Source organism: Toxorhynchites rutilus, chromosome 2 (assembly GCF_029784135.1).
Source record: "Toxorhynchites rutilus septentrionalis strain SRP chromosome 2, ASM2978413v1, whole genome shotgun sequence".
Lineage (NCBI taxonomy): Eukaryota > Metazoa > Arthropoda > Insecta > Diptera > Culicidae > Toxorhynchites > Toxorhynchites rutilus.
The window spans coordinates 187,050,461-187,070,738 of NC_073745.1; the positions used below are offsets into that span (position 1 = coordinate 187,050,461).

Here is a 20,278-nt window from a genome sequence, read left to right on the forward strand (position 1 = left end):
CTTGATGCTTCCAAGTGGCTTTGTCAACATATCAGCTTTCATTTCTTCTGTGCTGCAATATTTGAGCACAACAACACCTTTCTCTGCTAAGTCCTTCGCGAAATGCATCCTAGTATCTATGTGTTTCGATCTACGCGACAAATGGTCAAGTTGAACAAAGTCAATACAACTTCTGTTGTCTTCGTAGATTGTGGTGGGATCCAATTGATGTTCTTGAAAATCTTCCAACAGGCGACGTAACCAAATTAATTCCTTGCACGACTCCGCTAAAGCTACGTATTCCGCTTCCATGCTGGAAAGAGCCACGCTCGCCTGTTTGCGGCTCACCCAACACACAGTAGCACCTCCCAGTTGGAACAGATATCCTGAAGTCGATTTTCTATCAGAAATATCACCACTCCAATCAGAATCACAGAAACCTTGTAGCGTAACGGAATCATTCCTGTCAATCATCAGCTTCAATTTATACTTGATTGTATGCAACAAATACCGCAAAATTCTTCTGAGCTCATTCCAGTCCACTTCGTTTGGCTCACTAGTCTGCCGGCTCAGAATAGTAACGCTTGCTATTACATCAGGACGAGTATTAAGTGCTATGTAAAGTAGTGCTCCGACAAGACTGTGGTAGCGATTGTTATTTGGCAATTTTCTGCTTCCTTCTCGGTTCTTGTAATATCCTATATCGAGTGGATATTTTGAGCCTTTGGCATGCTGCAGTCCGAATTGAACTATCACCTTCCTAATGTAAACTTCTTGATCTAGACTGAAGATACCGTCTTTGTCTCTTGAAACTCTAATTCCCAGAAATTGTTCAATTTCTCCAAGCGATGCTAATTCAATGTTCCTTTTAAGAGCTGCTTCCAATCTTTTTATTTCTTCTATGTTAGTGCTGGAGACAACCATGTCATCAACGTAAATGATCAAGTAGACACGCACTCCATTTTTCGTCACCAAACTGTACAGGCAAGAATCAGCTTTTGATTGCATAAATCCATACTTCATTAGTAATTCATGAATTGTGTCATTCCAAACACGAGCACTCTGCTTCAGTCCATATAAGCTTCTCTCAAGTTTACATACCTTCTTCTCGTTTCCTCGCTTGACGAAACCCTCAGGTTGCTGCATATAAATTTCTTCAACTAACTTTCCATGTAGATAAGCACATTTTACATCTAGGTGATGCACATGCATTTGCTTGTGTCCGGCTACTGACAATAAGACTCTTAAGGTTGTTTGGCTTGCTACTGGCGAAAACACCTCACTATAATCAATCCCGTACTGTTGAGTGTATCCTTGGGCGACTAGGCGTGCCTTAAAACGAGACACGTTACCCTCATTGTCCTCTTTACGTCTAAACACCCACTTGCAACCGATTGGCCTACGGCCAGGTGGTAGGTCTACTAATCTCCAGGTTTGATTCTTGATTAAGGATTCGAATTCTTCCTTCATAGCTTCCGTCCATAAGTCACGCTCAGGACCTGTAACTGCCTCACTGTAGCTTGTTGGTTCTGCTTCAACAGCCATCGCAATGTCCACTACATAATCGTTGAATCGTTGTGGTAAATTTCCTTGGGTAGCACGTTTCCATCAGCATTTCTCAGTTCATCACTTCCTTCGACGTTATCTTCTTCACAGCTATGTAGTTCATCGTCAGATTCACGAAACTCCTCCTGAAGCGGCAGCTGAGCTTCATTGGGATTCATCCGAACTTCACCTTCTAAACTTGTCAATCCAGGCCAATCCAAGCCTCCTGCGGTTGATTCACTCAAGTTGTTCAATAGTGATCCATCTTTCTGTTCGATAAACTGAACGTCACGACTGATTGTTATGCTGTCATTCGTCGGATCCAGGAAACGATAGGCTTTCCGATCCTCGCAATAGCCTACAAACACCAACTTTTGACCTTTTGCATCGAATTTCACGCGTTTCACTGCGGGAACATGAACATAAGCCGTTGCTTCAAATACGCGGATATGTTTTAGGTTGGGTTTTTGCCCGAACCATTTCTCGTAAGGGGTAACATCTACAGATTGGGATGGAAGACGATTTTGCAAATAAGCTGCTGTCATAACTGCCTCGCCCCAATATTTCTTCTCCAGTTTAGCGTCCAGCAACATACACGACGCCATCTCCTGCAAGGTCCTATTCTTGCGTTCCGAGACACCATTCTGTTGAGGAGAGTATGGGGCCGTTACCTGCGATACAATACCCTCTGAATCATAGAACTCCTTCAATTCACGATTAAGGTATTCTCCGCCTCCATCAGACCGTATTACACAGGGTGCTCTACCAAATCTGGTCTTTACATGAGCGACATATCGTTTAATACAAACCGCAACGTCAGATTTTTGTCGTAGTAAGAAAACTACACAATAACGACTATAATCATCGGTTAATGTCAGAATATACCGGCAGCCTCCGGGAGTAACATTTGCCATAGGCCCACACACGTCAGAGTGTATCAAATCTAATACGTGGTTTGATCTGTGTACCGATACCTTAGGAAAAGAACTTCGTGTTATTTTGCCTTGTAGACATATCTCACATATCTGCCTAATTCCGCAATCCTGAACGACAATTCCTTCCGAAAGTTCCTTAGCACGTTCCAAAACAACTGGGTCTCGATGCCCCATCCGCCTATGCCAGGTGTGCTGGCAGTCCTTCGAAGTGATGCGGCACACTTTTCCGAGCTTCGCGTGCTCCACCGTACACAATGCATATAGATTTCCACTAACTTCTCCCATCGCGACGATACATCCAGTATCACTTACTATTTGGCAATTCGTTGCACCAAATTTCACTTCGAACCCTTTCTGCGCTAGTTTACGAACCGAGATCAGTCCACTGTTTAAGGCGGGAATATACAGTACATCATTGATGGTAATATCGTTCACCTTACCATCTCCATCTACACAACGAACCGTTCCTTCACCGATACCGCTCGCTTTAGTAATCGAACCGTCCGCCAACACGACTTCTGTTTTCACATTTTTGTCCAGCTTCACAAAAAATGTTCTTTCACTCGTCATGTGGCACGAACATCCACTGTCAATATACCACGAACCGTTTTTCAGATTATCATCGACCGTGAAACACACTGGGAGATCTTTTTCGGCAACTTGCTTGGAATCGCGCTTACTGTTCTTCGAATCACCCTCACTTTTCTTATTTTGTTGCTGTTGTTGCTGCTTCAGCAAACGACAGTTCGCCTTAAAATGACCCGGCTTCTGGCAATGAAAACAAACTTTGCTCTTCTTATCCTTGGCCTTCATCACTTTTTCCTCCGATCCTCCAGATCGCTCTGATCTTCGTTGGAACTCATCTAACAACTTTTGTTTCACAAAATCAAAGGTTAAATCTTCGTCTGGACGACTTTCCAGAGCAGTAACCAATCCACTGTACGAGTCAGGTAAACTCCGATGTATCATCGCAATTTTAAGAGAATCTTCTAGCTGCTGCCCTGCACATGTAAGCCGGTCGAAAAGACCTTCCAGCTCTTGTAAATGCTTCTCTAAATCACTGCCCTCACTCATATTCAAACTGCAAATTCGCTTGAGGAGCGACACACGCGACGTCATCGTTGCCCGCTCATGATACGTTCTAAGTGCTTCCCACACCGTACGTGATTCCGTTACATTTTTCACGAGATTCAATTGGTTGTCTTATATATACAACACAATTGTTGCCACACATTTTTGGTCTGCCTTCTTCCAGGCATCCGTCACAACTGCTGGCTTCGCATCCACCACTACGAACCACAAATCTTCACGCTTCAGGAGCATTTCCATCCGTGTTTTCCATGTTTGGTAATTTTGGTTGTTTAACCGTGCAAACAAAAATTTCTCAGCCATTCTGATTCCTATCAAAATACTGTCACTCAGTTTTGTTCCCACACAACCACTTGTATTGGTTAGTCCCGGCTTCGGCGTACCGACTGTAACGCAAACACAAGCCCCAACGGTAACAGCACACCAATACCAAACAACTTTTGCACCGACGCTGCAACTTTGCACTACAATGGTGCCACGGGAAACCAAAAAATCGCTCGAAAAAACACTTTTATTGTCTCTTACACTTCACTGGGCCCATAACCTGTGGAAATTTATACCAGGGCTATTAACAGTGGACATTCCGGGCAGAACGGAATGATACAACGGTCACGTGTAAGAAAAAATTAAACTCGGGAGTAATAGAAAAACTACGTGTATATTTATTTGCGTACTGCGGTGGAATGACGATAACTTACATCTCAACTGTTCGTATTTTATTAACGGCGTTTAACGACTATCGCTGTCTACTCGTTCTATTTCTTGCAGTGCTGCCGTTTAGAAGGGAAAAATATCGCCGAACTTCAACAGTAACTACTTAAATTTCTGCATTTGAATTTTCAAGTAATTAATGAAACAATCAAATCAGTAGTAAAATATATATTACATTGTTTTCTAGCATTATCACTCATCAAATTCTCAACGTTCTCAACATTTACTTGGTGTAAGTAAAAAAAAATCAGGCTTTAAATAACCAGTCAGTTTTATTTACTTATCTTGTAAAAATCAGTTACATAAATGAACAGCCCATTTTATCATGCGTTATCAATATAAATAATACTTCTTCAGTATAAATGGTATCCAGCCGAAGGTATACGATTTAGATACAGCGATTGTATAGAAATTTCACAGCAAATTCATATGTTCAATTTATTTTGCGAACATCTATTTTGAATACTTAACTCAAGTTCAATAATACACATCGATGTTTTTGAAAATTTATTTCATATTCAATTCTTTATTTGTCAATCTATTATAACTAATCTTAAAACTTCAATCTATTTGAGTCGCTGACAAATTAATCTAATAGTCATGTTTATCTAACGGTATTAGAGCCAAACTTTTTTGAATTCTAAAACTATATGTGATTCTTGAAGCTGAAGCTGGTCAATTAAATTAAATGAAGGCTTCAAAATATCTTCCAGATGTTTTTTTTTTGTCAATATTTCCAATTTCTTCATGTGATGGTTAGTCCATTGGAATTACTTCCAAACCTATTTGGTTTTATCCGATGACAACTGAAACTATAGATGAAGACGTTTTGACTATAATCGGAAAGGTAAATGTTAGCACTACAGGCAAAGCAACCTGATGGTTACGTCTAGCTATACGATCAAATGTTCATTGATACGGTAAATAGACATAAATAGACGCAAGCGGTTTTCAAATGGAAAGAAAATATGTTTTAATCGGCAAAATCTCCTATGCTCTCTTTTTGCAGATAATATCCTTCAACTGGACAGATCATTTCATTGGAAATTTGCATAGTTAGGCTTGTAGGCCAAAAGAACAACAAAACTACATTTTCTCAACACTAATGGTGTTGGTGATTACGTCTCCCATGCAAACATGGGCAGTATAGGTCTATATTTATGATAGTCTACCCAAGATGGTCGAGTTAACAGGTAGCTCGTAATTTACACTATTTAGAAAAGACGTATGAGGAATGGCAAGACGAAAAGTTTGGATTTGTTTATATTATCACTTACGTTGGTATGATTACATTTGATTTCGTCGAAGGTATTTGAAGCAGTATAATAAATAAACAGTTGTCGTTGAAAATAGTAACCTAGTAACCTTTATGCATATGCTTCCGCCAGCTGGCTCGGCTAATGTGATAAGATTTATTCAAGGAATGCTTTGATCGTGGTACCGCCACTGGCGCATAATTTGCAGCTTTGTTTTTTGTGCTGGTTCATAACGGCAATCAACCGTGCCGGCGAAACTGTTGTCAATGTTTAGTGTTGTTTGGATACCATCTATGTAAATAAGTTCAAACTTACGGGATACGTACGAACGGCAATTCTGACATTACGTTTTACCTTCCACTTCACTTTCCTTGAGTCTACCTGATTTTGTTCCCTCGCTGTTGGAAGATGGATTAGTTACTTTATCTGAAGTAGTTACTTTTCTAGTTATTTTTTCGTACAGTATTTGCTAGAACTGATTATTGATTCTGATGTTTTCAAATGGCGCTGTCATACTGCAAACAGCATGAGAGCGAATAGATGACTTTTGTCCCATAAAAAGTGATTCGAACGAAGCACTTTCTGGGCCACCCAGTCTTACACAAATATTCCAATCTGTTGAGAATCAAACAATGCTCCAACAATGAATAATTATTCGTCTTGAAGATATCTGCTGAATTGATAACATTTTACTCACCTTCCTCGACGAATGAAACGAAATTGGGAGCTGTCTCATGATTTATTCTCTTATTTCAGATTAATAACAACTATATGTGTAAATATATACGCGAGTAAAAATATATTCACATTGGTTCTAGTTACCTCTATAAATCTGGTTCGTTGGTTTTCCTTATTCCTCGTTTCGTTGGTCACCATGATTATGCTCTGTTGCATCATCAGAAATCACTCCTTTATGGTTGCCGTCATCGTTATCATTTCCAGGGTTGGTTCTAGAGCTGCTTTGGATCTCACTATGTATTCCAATGGAATCACCGACCGGAAGAGAAACTTCTTTTGAAGTGGACAGTGAGACGGTGGGCGAAACATAATTCACCGCTGAGGGCAACAGTGGAGCTGGCCCGCCGACTGAAGATGATAAGGCAGCATTCAGTCTATCTGCCATCTTCAAGTACTATTTATTTCGGTTGTTATTGGTACCATGATGAAATAAATCAAAATGAAGAAGTTGGTATCATGAATGCAAATATAACAACAGGTTTACTCCAATCTATTATCAGAATGAGTACTCACCTCTCGATGTACGTTGGCATGCTGAGCCATTTCGAGGAAGTTTGCCAAATAGGATACTGATTGGTCGTACTTGCCGATCTCGAAGCAATAAAGCGCAAAGTTTAGATTGATTAATGGGTTTTTGATAGCGTCTGGTAGCATTGTGGACTTTTCCAGCGATAAATATGCGTTGCCGGGGTCGTTGAGATGCCGAAGGCATGCTGCAAAGTGTAATGGAGAGGAAATAAAATCGAAGCATTTAATTCTACAAAGATTAAGCAGCCGGAGAAGAATGACATTTAATTATAGTGATATACATCGGGAATTATTTTCTAGAGATAATTGCAAATTTTCCAAGCGCTCTAATAAAAGAGGTAAAAAGATACTATGGCTACACTGTGCTTCAACGGCCAGCAGAACCGGTAGTGTTAACTAGGAAGCAAATTATTCAAAAGCTTTTCACATTTATCTTAAATTTTTATGATTTTTCCTAACAATACGCAGATATCAACAAAATTATGTTATCATCGTTAGTATTCAGAAGGTCATCAATATTATTAAAACGTGATTTTGAAAAATTCGTCAAAATATCGATTGTAATAAATGAAAATAATTCAAGCTGCTTTTTTTCAGCATTTGTTATCAGTATTCGTCTTCGCGTAATTACAACATCAAGAACTGATTTGGAAAGGAAACTCTGCTTCCGTTAGTTGCTGATTTTATCTTAACCAAAATGTAATGGGACGTAGAAGTAAATTGGTTCATTGCTTTAGCGCTATCACTTACTTCCCAACAACATATAACAGTCCGCATTGTCCTGCCTAAGGCTAATGGCAGCAGCTAACGTTTGGAAAGCACTCACATATTGTTGAGCTGTAAGTAGGAAAAGATGAATAATCCGCAAATCAAGGTTATTGCGAGATGTCCTGCTCCGTCAGTGTCTAGCTCGCACATAGGAGATAGCTTTGCTGACAGTTTATTTTATATTGAGAAAGCCCTACCTGTCACCAGAATTAGTCCTAGATTATACAATGCATTAAAATTTAACGGTGAAGCCCAAATAGCTTTCTTCAAGCATGATATTGCCTTCCGGGTTGTTCGATGGGTACATGTTTTTTGTCGTTTTCATAATGTAGGGAATATTTGGCGAGCATTTTTTGTGTCATCGTTGAAGAAAGAACAGATACGATGTTATTCGGAAATGTTTTGCATTATTAATGAGAGGAAGTAAGCAAGTAACAAGTGAAATTACTCTAAAAATCCGTCCAGGCCTAAGGATACTTTTTTTGCAAAGGAAATACTTCTTGCTACGTATATTTTTGAACATGCCTCTCAGAGTAGATTGAAAAACATTTTTTTTAATCGAGTATTGTGTCATATTAAAAGAAGTAATGGGGTAAAATGAAAACGAATATTATCTGGCATCAATACTAACTCACAGGAAAAACACAATTAAATGTTATTGAAAACACCTTACCGTAATGTATTTTTGTTTTTTGAAGAAACATAGACCAATGTTGCTCCACACCTCGGTTCCCTCATCCGGCAAAGAGGATATTTTCCTGTACTTGTTCAAAGCTCCGTCGATATCGTTTTTGGACTAAATTGTAAAAATAATCAGATTTTGAAATTTTCATACAAGTTTGGATACGGGAAGAATGTTATTGTTATATACCTGTAGAATAGAACCAAGTGCTAGCAGAGCGGTGGTACACCTTTCATCAATGGCAACGGCATCCAACAGTTTTTCGAATGCTCTTTGGTATTCATTAGTTTTAAGGTAAAGGACGCCTATCTGAGTCATCAGCGTGACATCGTCTTCGGTCATCCTGTAACACAATAGTTATATCGTCACATTGCCATATCCACCTCCGCGTTTGAAAAGTATATGAAACACTCACTGCAGACAACTTTCTATCATTTCAATCGCCTTGATGTTATCGCCCTCTTCAATATAAATTTCTGCCAGAATTTTGAAACTCTCCGCATGTTTGCCGCACATTATGGATTGTTTAAGGTATTCTTTTGCTTCGGCAGCTCCAGCTTTTGGCTGACCGAAATTGCGGTAGAATAGCTCTCCAATATAGTGGTAAACCTCGTGATCTGGCCGTTCCATGAGGGTCTCCGCTTTTAGAAACACTTCTAATGATTGCTTGAAGCGCCCCATTATGAAACTTTGAACAATAAAATGATCTTATGTGAGCGTTATGCAGTATTTTTAGTTGAAAAAAAAAGACAAGAGGAAATTCATGGTGATTCAGTGCTGAACTGGAAATCAACATTCGTCGACTTATAGTAAAGTGACCAGATGGTCAAAGGTCTAACGCGGGACACAAAAAACAAAACGTTATGTATATACGTTATGTGAAAATAAACCATAATTTAGCGAGTCTCATTTATTCGTGAAACACTTAACATGTGTCCTTGCAATTAAACCTGATCTGCATTATTTCTTTCTAAGTATCGTCATTCAGTTGTGATGTTTCGGTGGTTTAGATTTTGTTTACGCCTGAAAATCACTGGCTCATTTAGAGCATTAAAGCCTGGCAAGCACGATGCAACAATTTTCTTCAAATTACCGAATGAAATGCTCGAAAATTTCAATCCATTTTTCATCCAATTTAGTGTTAACGTATGCATTCAAAAATGGACTATTTTCGGATGGCGATGAAAAAATACTACAAAAAAACAAATTGAATGGAACAAATTTTCCTTAAATATTACGTTTATTAAGCTTACAAATGAAACTCGAATTTCTGCATTTCTCGAGAAGTAATCAAGCAAATGAAACCAAATTTGGCATGTGGAGGTTCTAGAGTGCAATTAATGTTTTTTACTGTAGTTAGATACTCCTCCCCCCTCTCTTAGGGGGGGGGGGGGGCGCCATACAAATGAAACAAGCTATTCTAACATGTACAAATATTTGTTTGGTTAGAAAATACAGGTATGCCAATATCTGTATCTTGTCAGATAGCTAAGCAGTAATAGCATACACATGTCAGTCAAAGCTAGTTTGGGAATGTATTTTATCCTTAAAACAACTAGCTGCTACTAACGAAGTTAATCTATATTTGATGCCTGCTCACTACGGTATAGAAGGAAATAAAAAAAGCCGATCTTTTGGCAAGATTAGGATCTTCAACTAAATTCGTCGAGCTTGAGTCATTTTGTGGATTATCTACATCATGCGTGAAATCTGAGCTGGGAAATATAAATGATTGAAGCCAACTGGAGGGCTCTATCAACACCAAGACAATCCAAATTATTCATTGCACCTTGTAACAGAATACCTACTCAGATTGAATGAGGCAGTCCGAGCAGGTATCACTTTAGAAAAATCGTAAAACTGGCAGATGATAACTGTCGTTTCTGTAATTTCGAAGCTGAAACTTCGGAACATTTACTGTGTCAATGTAGTACACTAATTCAGCGCAGACTGCGGATTCTTGGAAAGGGAATTTTTATGCCAAACGAGATTTGGTCTGCTGAACCAAAAAAGGTAAGGAACTTCATAAAGGAAGTCATAACTTCGTGGGGGGATATGCAAAGTCCTGGTGCGACTATCACTTATTCCCTGAGTGATGGAACGAACTCACACTGCATACATAGCAAGCTGGAGTGCACTACAATAGATCAAACTAATGGTCGCAGTGGTACAATGCTCCTACAGAAGAAGAAGAATTAATACATTATTCAAAGTCGAAACAAAAGGTAGTCGGAAATGGCAAGGTCTGGATTAAAGATTGTACTCGAAAAAAATGCAACACTTTCTTTTGTGTTTAACATTTTATTGCATTGCATTGATGAAATTTTGGGTAAAATTAGTTTAAAATTTAATGTTTACACCTCCCCTTCAGAGGAGGGATTGTCAAACCTTAAAAGAAACATTTCTCGTACCTAAAAACCCTCACATGCCAAATTTGGCTCCATTTGCTTTCATTTGTATAACAGTCACTCCTCAAAGACGGGGTGAGAAGTTTCGAACCATCATTGAAACATTTATTGTCTCCTAAAACCCCCACATACCAAATTTCGTTCCATTTGCTTGATTATTTCTCGAGTTATGCAGACTCCCCCCCTTGAAGAGGGGGAGGAGTGTCGAACCATCAAATTTCTTGCCCCCTGAAACCTCGAGATGCTAAATGTTGTTCCATTTGATTGATTAGCTCTCTAGTTATTCAGAAATTTGCGTTTCATTTGTATGACAGCCCCCTTCGAGAGGAGGGAGGAGTGTCGAATCACCATAGAAGAATTTCTTGTCCCCTTAAACCTTCATTTACCAAATTTGGCTCCATTTGCTCAATTAATTCTCGAGTTATGCAGAAATTTGTGTTTCATTTGTATGGCAGCCCCCTCCATGCTATATTTTTATATATAGATGACATTGGAATGTTATGACAATTCGTCTTCAGATTTAAAGAAACATTGCTAGATCATGTAAAAATTGTCTACAAACAAAGTTCGACCTTCATTTAATAATTCATCCGCAAGTTGAGCTCCGCAATCACCTCAGTTGGATGACGTTGGGCGATGAAGGTGTTAAAGCATAAGCCTGGATGTTTCGTAGATGTTCAAGAAGAAGAAGGTCGATGAATTTACCAAGAAGTACTTAGGCTGGCAGGCGACGCGATTAATAATTATTACACTGTTGACAGCTAAATGCGTAAATGCTATCTGAAAATCGGAACATTGCTGGGGGTATCGGTTCTGAAAGAATGGGGTGTCGCAGAACAAATTCCAATGAATATTTTGAAACTTTAGGACAATACCTAAATCGTTACATAGGGGTTTTTGAAAATTCAAAAAATTTAGTTTAGTTAACTTTTATTTTAGTTAAAAATGAGTTATTTTTTATGAAAAATCGCTGTTAAGAAGTTCACTTCTCCCGACTCATGTCCAATCACTGTTCGTTAGATGCACTACTCTTCCGTTTCAGTCTTGCCAGCAGCAATCTCTGTGTTTGTGGCCAAGGTTATCGCGACATCGAGCACGTTGTTTGGTCGTGCGAGGTGTATCTGGTCGCCAGATCGAATTTAGAAAACTCCCTTCGGGCCCAAGGAAGAGTTGGCTCAGTTGGACCTTGATTACATGTCCCATATATATGTTTTCCTTAAAGCTATCGATCTTCGTGTGTGATTGTCCCTATATCCTTCTACCCTCCTTTCCTTCCTTTGCGGGTAATTCGTCCCCTTGCTATAAATAGTAGAATAAGTTGAAATGTAAAAACACTATAGATATACGAACAGATTCAAGAATTGAGTGTTCATCAACATTGTTACAATTTCCTTATATCCCATCCTTCTCCTACAAATATATCACCCTTCTAAACTCGAGTACACCGCGAGAAATCGGTTTTCCACCTTATTAACCATAGATGTAAGAAAATTGTTTATGTATATAGTTTTAAAATTATATTTAAGAATTCGGCTCCTTTAAACTTAAGTAACTGAGCCTGTAAAAATAAACGAAATATTAAAAAAAAAGAAGTTCATACAAATCGAAAAAATGAGATATTAAAAAACGGCTATGTAACGCTTTAGATAATTCATTTTTACTTCCCGATTAAAAATTTCAGCCAAATCGGTCGGAGGAGTTCTAGTGTAGAGGCACAAATTTCGAACGTTTATTCGAGCTCCGAAAAAATAAAACAAAGCATATTTTTACTATCCATTGTATCATTATTTGTTCATCTATTTTTTAACAGTAAAACGAAAATTGAACGGAAAAAAATATTCATAAGTAGAATAGTTACAAGTTGATGAAATGAGGGGGTTAAAAAAAAGTTGTGCCATGGCGTACACGAATCCAGCCCTTCTCGTTATTTGAAACATAAAATCGAACAGATTCCGAATCAGTAGAGATGCTGCTATCGCATGAACCTTCGAAAAGTCGAAAACATGTTTTTTGGCAAAATAAATCTATACCGCATCGCTGAAATGGCTATAACTCGGTAAATAATGGGATTTTTGAAACGTCTTCTCTAGAGTATATTCTTGAATGCCTAGTTGCACTTCAGAAATATGAAGGATTTTTTTAAATTTTTTTCAAATTACTGCCTTAATCTGTTTATTTGCACAATAAATAAAAAGTATTGAATTCAATTGAATTAGGAAAGTGCTCTAATAAATCAATAATTTAGTGTGGCATCATCTATTGTCAATCGTAATTATATGTTCATAGACAGAATTTCGGGAGGAATTGTAAGTGTTCAAAGTTTTTAAAATTGAAAAATATAAATAGTGAGCGGGACGAAGTTCGACAGATCGGCTAGCTCGACATAAATGAGGGACTTAGAATGCAAGGGGTGTAAGTGACTTGATCGATTTCTCTTCATCAACTTTTTCTTCAGTTAATAGCTCAACAGCAAAAACGTTCCAATTTAAGTTTGCTATATAATCCGATAGTTGAGGTTCTGATCTATCTCCCACATCGTCAAATACAGCTGGGAATGCATCTGCAGCTAAGTTATTACCAAAAGAGAGAGTCGATGTAGAGAAATCGATCACCACGATCACCACGCTCCACTTACACCCCTTTCATTCTAAGCCCCTCAAATATAAGCGTTGACGCTTCAATATGATTGATTGAACATTTTAAAACATCAATTGAGGTATACATTAAATGGGGGTTACGTTAACAGGCAAAGTTCATGCATTTGGTATGTTACCAGTGTTGTTGCACCGATTTCGTTCTGTACGTTATCGTACTCCCACACTTCAACACATCACGGAAAAAACTGAATATGCGAAGATTATTTTTTTTACAAATGTATTAATCTTAATCTAATCAAAGTTCAGTGTCACCGAAAGTCAGTCACTGTTTAATTTACTTACAATGTCTTTGCGAGTTCCTTGTAATTCTCCGAGTTCTTCTTGTTTGCAATAATGGCATTCTGGAAACAATTCGTCGCTTCCGCAAAACTACCTTCTTCTCGCGAAATTAGTCCCTGTACAACAATAAACGGTTAGTATTTTCCTAAGGTTTTCCACTCTAGAAACATACCTTGACAAAATACAGATACTCTTTATCGAAATTTATTGTCAACTGCCGGTTTATTAGCTTTTTACATAAATTGTAATCCTTTCTTGTGTACAATCCGTGAACAAGCCAGTTCATGTTTCGATTAGTCACGGTCTTGCTAGCCATAGCTGTAGTGAGCTCGAAACAGAATATCAGTAATCTGAACTAGCTTCTTTCTTCAATCGCTCTTTTCTCTCGACTGAATTTCTAATTCTAACGCCACCTGAGAACATACCTGGCTGAATATTTTTAGATGCAGCTGAACCACCCGCCCGTCCATTGCAGTATTCATAAAGATCAGTCATTTTTGCGACAAATTTATATTTCTTACACTTTCCTCTCCTCGTCGGCCGATATAAATTATCCTTTATATTTTTCTTGAGAAAGTTGTTTGTTTTGGTAAAATTGTTACCATGGAGCCTGCAACAAGTGTGCTCAAGGCAATTCAGTGGGGAATCATTGTAAATATGTTGAGCTTTCGTAATCGATAACAAACATGTGGCATAATTTGAACTGTGTGAAGGAGGATTTGTTTTACCTTTTCGGAGGAAGTTTATCGGGAGTTAAGAGATTTTTAGGAATGTTTTTCTTCTTTTTCCTAAAGGAGTTCTTGGAGAAAATTCACCTTTTCAACATACTGTTACATGCATATTTTTTATAAATACTTTCGTTGACGGAACATCCCTCGGTCAGAACGGGAATCGAACCCAACACTCCGGCATGATATGTGTGACGCTAACAAGCCGAAGACGGGCCACGGGACCTCCCTCCCCTATACTTATTATTTCGATTCGCACGAGAGAAGATTCGATGAAATTATAGGTAAACGGGTTTTTTTTAAATAGCACACTCTAATAGCGACACGAATGCCATAGTAGTAGTAAAGTGTCTTTAATAAATCTAAAAAAAGTTTTCAGTGAAAAACTTATCAACTTGTTGCATTTTCAACGAATAAAATCATTTTCTGCCGGCATTCTAAAATCGCTGTTTTCTACATAAAAATGACTTCCTAATTAATATCGTACTACATTTTGAGCAGCCCTAAATAAATTGGACTACTCCCAGATACCTTTAGAAGTCTTTGGTAAAACAGAATATGTAAATAATATTCCAAGTGCAGCGAAAAAAAAAGATTTTTTTTCTGGGTGGCAATATATTCCTTTCAAGTTGGAATAGAAAATTTACAAATTACAGACGATTCGTGTCACCACTGATGATTACCGAGTATTGACACTGATCAAGAATGATACTCAGTACACGACATATCAATTCTACTCTTCACTACAGATTCCTGAACTATCGTTCATGAGCATGTGATGAAACTTGGCTACGCGAATCGCAACGATGTATGGGTTCTACACAACTAATGGATCGCATCTTCATCTGCGATTCGCTCCATGAATGCAATGAAATCACGCCGTTCCTGGAGTAAATTTCGAAATTTCGAAATACATCAATTTCACAATTTTGATCGTTAAAAATATTGGAGTAAATGAAATCGCCATATGCTACTCCAAAAGCCGGTCTACACCCGAAGAAAGTTAACTACAGTAATTTACATTTAATGCGACATGCCGAGGCACCACTCAGTGTCCCATTGGAGGCGATTTTGTCCTGTAATTGGACATTGGCGATGAGAGTGGTACAGTGTCGACGTCTGGTGGCGACTTTCAATGTGGGGCCATAATTTGGGCCCCGAACTTTATGTTTACAAAAATGTCCAATTAAACGTGTCGCATTACAGGTTTGTCTAATTAAAAAAATGTCGCATTAAATGTAAATTACTGTATTATATTTAGGAGGATTGGGAAGGAATAATAAATTACAGTAATTTAAATTTAATGTGACATTTTGCTAATTGGACATACCTGTAATTTACTTACTTACTTTTTGAGCCGTGTCTGCCTATTGGGCAGAACAAAGGGACGATGTCAGAAGTCTCCACTGTCGACGGTCATCTGTCATGGCTTTCACTTGCCGCCAGGTAAGATTTTCATCAACAATTCGGATGTCATTGGTAAGGCTACGCCGCCACGAGCCTCTGGGTCTGCCTCTTCTGTGATGTCCTTGTGGATTCCAGTCGAAAGCCTCTCGGCAAATCTCGTTTGTTCTCCTCCTTAAGGTGTGCCCGATCCACTTCCACTAACGTTCACGAATTTCTGTAGCTATCGGGCGCTGATGACATCGACGATGAAGTTCCACATTGGATATCCAGTTGTGAGGCCACCATGCTCGAATTATGTATCGCAGGCAACGATTTACGAAAACCTGGAGATTTTGCGGATTAAAGATTCGGGTTTTTGTATGTAGAGTGATTTGATTTGAGCGCCATATATTTCGTAGACCTGTAAAGGCAGCCCTGGCCTTTCTGATCCGTGTGGCTATATTAGGGTGGCAGCGAAAATGGTCATGTCAAATTTCAAAAACCGATCTTGTACATTTTATTTATTGGCCCAAAAAAATGGTCTGTGCGAAGTATCAGCTCGATCGGACATGATTTAGGGGTGCCTCAAAGCGCTCAAAGTTTTGATTTTTTGATCCTCGAAAATCTTCCAATTTGGAAAATCGAATTTTTTTTCGATGCCAAATGACTTAAAAATGCATGAAACGTCAAGATCTGGTATCATCTCGAAAAAAAAATTTTTGGCCGAAAATCGACCTTTTGGGACTTAGCCTGAGAGACAATGAAAGTATGGAAAATAATAATTATCGAATTTAATGAACCAACCATGTACATTTTGTTTATTGGTCCAAAAAATGACCTGTGGAAAATTTCAGCTCAATCGGACGTTATTTAGGGGTGCCTCAAAGCGCTTAAAGTTTTGATTTTTTGATCCTCGAAAATCTTCCAAGGCATTTTTAAGTCATTTGGCATTAAAAAAAATCGATTTTCCAAATTTCCTTATTCGAGGATCAAAAAATCAAAACTTTGAGCGCTTTGAGGCACCCCTAAATCATGTCCGATTGAGCTGAAACTTTGCACAGATAATTTTTTTGGCCAATAAACAAAATGTACATGGTCGGTTTTTGAAATTCGATTATGAAATGTTTCCCATACATCCATTGCCACCCTAGGCTATATCGGTCTTGGTACCACCATCCGGACTGGTTTGGCTCCCAAGATATTGAAACGTTTCCACCTGTTCAATTCTTTGTCCCGCTACTGTGAAGCTAGAGGTCTCGTCAGTGTTCACTACCAGACCTGCTGTTTGAGAGCTCTCGAAGAGGTCGTCTAGTTTGCTCTGCATATCACTTTGACGTTGGGAGAGCAAAACAATGTCGTCGACTAAATCCAGGTCGTTTATGTGCTCCAGTCTTAAATGATTCCAAAAAAATCCCCTGTTTGGTCTCCTGTCAATAGCTCTTACTTGTACCTCATCCATGACGATAAGAAACTGTAGCGGTGATAATATGCAGTCCTGTCTCACACCGGCAGTAACAGACCTGTAATGTGAGACGTTTCATTGGACATTTTTACCTCTAATTGGACATTTTTGTAAACATCGAGTTCGGGGCCCAAATTATGGCCCTACATTGAAAGTCGCCACCAGACGTCGACACTGTACCACTCTCTTCGCCAATGTCCAATTAGGCGGCTCGCATACCGGAGCAATAAGCAACTAAAAACTATCAACATGCAATAAGCAATATTATCGCCAATGGGTTTTTCCATTTACTTTTTGTTGATCTCGCACACCGACGCAATACGATATCGCTATCGCCTTTGTAGAGCAACACATATTGCTAGCAACACAACGTGTCGGTTGAAAAGCAACTTATCGCCCATAATTTTGCAAATTTAGTTCATTAAGCAGGTTGTTTGCATAATGTCAGGCGTTTTTATTGCTTTGGTATACGAAGCAAAACAAAATATGTTGCCTGTTGCATATTGCGTATTGCAGCTTGCTAGTTGCTTATTGCTGCGGTGTGCGAGCCGCCTTACAGGTCAAAATCACCTCCAATGCGACACTGAATGGTGTCCCGTCATGTCGCATTAGGGGAGGTGAGGGTAATACGGACATGTTAAGAAGAATTTCAATTATATTTTTGCAAACTCATGTTTCCCAAAACTTTGATGCAGTTTCTTGCAATTCAAAATACTGTGTTTCTACCTAATTGGCCAAATATTTTACAATAAAGTGTTTTTCAATATTTTTTACTAAAATTAAAACAGACCGAAAAGTACAACATCTTTTTCGATGCGGGTATAATGGACATGTAGTGGGGGTAATATGGACATGTTTGTAATATATGAAGCGTAGAGGTTTATCGATCGCGAGAAATATAATTTTATTATCACCAAGGCCTGAACTCATCACGAATGCCCGTTAAATGATGAATAAATCGAATTAATCCATCTAGAAGTGATATCGTGCTTTTCAGCAGTATAAACAGACAGACCCTCAACTTTTTTGTTTTTGGTTTCAGTCAGCTTCTAAACAGTCCAGATCTGGGTGACGGGGCGAACAAGGTGTTAACAGAAATCGGAATTCTAAATGTAACTATACAAATCAACCACCAACCACCCTACTGTCCGTATTACCCGCGGTTCTCCTAAATGTAAATTACTGTATAAACTTAAGGTCACCCAAGCAAGTAGGGTAATTGATGTTGGTTTGTCCAATTTCGGGTGGTACTAGTAAACGCAAATCGATTTTTCTTCATGAAAATCACATGTGATCAAAACGAGTTAGGGTTCTACTTCCTAATAAAAGCATAAGGCGTTCAAATTATTCAAATGTTTATGTTCTTAACGATTTTGTTCAAAGAGAAAATATGATCATGATTTTTCCACCTATGATCATGGATTGTTCGGTTTTAAAAATAACCATTTTTGAACGAAGATATTCGAATTCTCAAGTAGATGTTGCATTTCTAATTATTCTGAGTTCACTGTCATCATATTGATCATTTCATAATTTAGGCTTTCTTCTGAATATTGCCTTTTCTTGGGGATTTTGAAAGTGAACAGCACAGGTTGCTTACGTTTCTGCTAAGGCGTCAAAACAACTCGGCTTCATATTTCGGTTCGCCAGAGAGTTCAGAGATGCAAGGCGCCTAGAAGTCTATCCTAAGGTGGGCCAACTTGCTAAAATCACTCGTCGGCCATCTTGGAAGTGTACTGTGTTTTGTTTGCGGTTAAGCTAATGTAAAATTAACTTGAAAAATAAATTTAATTCACTCCGTATAACTTAGATTGAGACAAAAAGTTTTCCGCTTGCGTCTTAGTTTTAGACGACTGAAGTTTTCAGCACCCTAATTGTGAAAAAGTAATTACAATTGCTGACAAAAGTCAAACTTCCATGAAGTTGCTCTTGAATCCATACATAGTATACATTAGAATACTATTTCTGAAATCAAAGAAAAAAATTAAACATTTTAGTTCGTGATATGTTCTGATTTTTCCCGTAATGCGAAAAATATGAATTGGAAATTTGTAATTAGCTTTTGTATATCCTCTTTCAACGTTATTCGATGACACATTCAATTTTGTACCATTTGAGAAACTGACTGGTATGCCTGGTATGTGAACTTCCTATCTTCCTGGCTACTAACACAATCAAAATTTAACACAACCAAAACCCGTGAATCTTCCCACCTTCTATTCTTCATCTCGGTGTAGCACATTGAGAAGTTCGTTTTACGATTCGTATTTTGTAGCTCGTAGCTTCTGAACTAGAAGGACATGATGTGATGTTGAACAGAGGCGAACGTCAAATTAGGCAGTTTCTGTAAAAAAATTAAATAAAATTGATAAAATGTTCTTTACTGACGGTTCATACATAAACGGGTCCACTGGCTTCGGCATCTTCAATGAAAATTCCAGTGCCTCTTTCAAACTCAAAGATCCTTGTTCCGTGTATGTCGCTGAACTGGGTGCGATATACTACGCACTGGGGATCATTGAAACATTGCCCATCGACCACTATTTTATTTTTTCAGACAGTCTCAGCTCAATAGAGGCAATCCGCTCAATGAAAGTTGATAAACGCTCATCTTATTTCCTAACAAGAATAAGACAACTATTGAGTGTTTTGGTCGAAAAATTATTCAAGATTACCTTAGCATGGGTTCCCTCTCATTGCTCGATTCCGGGGAATGAGAAAGCGGACTCGCTAGCTAAGGTGGGCGCTGTAGAAGGCACACTTTTTGAAAGGAAAATTGCTTATAATGAATTTTTCCACATTCCTCGTCAGTACACGCTCGTAAGTTGGCAGCGCATGTGGAGTGGAGATGAGTTCGGTCGTTGGTTACACACGATTATCCCTAAGGTCTCGACGAGTGCATGGTCTAAGGGATTGAATGTAGGTCGTGATTTCATTCGCGTGATATCTCGGCTTATGTCCAATCACTACAACCTAAACGCGCATCTCTATCGCATTGGGCTCGCAGCAAACAATCTTTGTGATTGTGGCGATGGCTACCACGACATCGAGCATGTTGTCTGGTCGTGTATCCGGTTCCATGCTGCTCGCTCTCAGCTCTCTAGAGCACTGAGAGCACAAGGCAGAC

General features: G+C 38.7%; 1 protein-coding gene across 1 annotated transcript; it reads right to left on the reverse strand.

Annotated features, from left to right (window-relative positions):
* Positions 1–6,252: 6,252 nt before the first annotated feature.
* LOC129768928 (Bardet-Biedl syndrome 4 protein homolog) lies at positions 6,253–14,131 on the reverse strand. The gene is made up of 10 exons (XM_055770877.1): positions 14,001–14,131; positions 13,748–13,893; positions 13,579–13,691; positions 8,647–8,919; positions 8,421–8,574; positions 8,223–8,345; positions 7,747–7,831; positions 7,532–7,618; positions 6,767–6,966; positions 6,253–6,647 (listed from the first exon to the last, which is right to left on the reverse strand). The coding sequence occupies exons 1-10, from the start codon at positions 14,068–14,070 to the stop codon at positions 6,366–6,368; spliced, it is 1,533 nt and encodes a 510-aa protein (XP_055626852.1). The 5' UTR covers positions 14,071–14,131; the 3' UTR covers positions 6,253–6,365.
* Between the last annotated feature and the right edge of the window lie 6,147 nt (positions 14,132–20,278).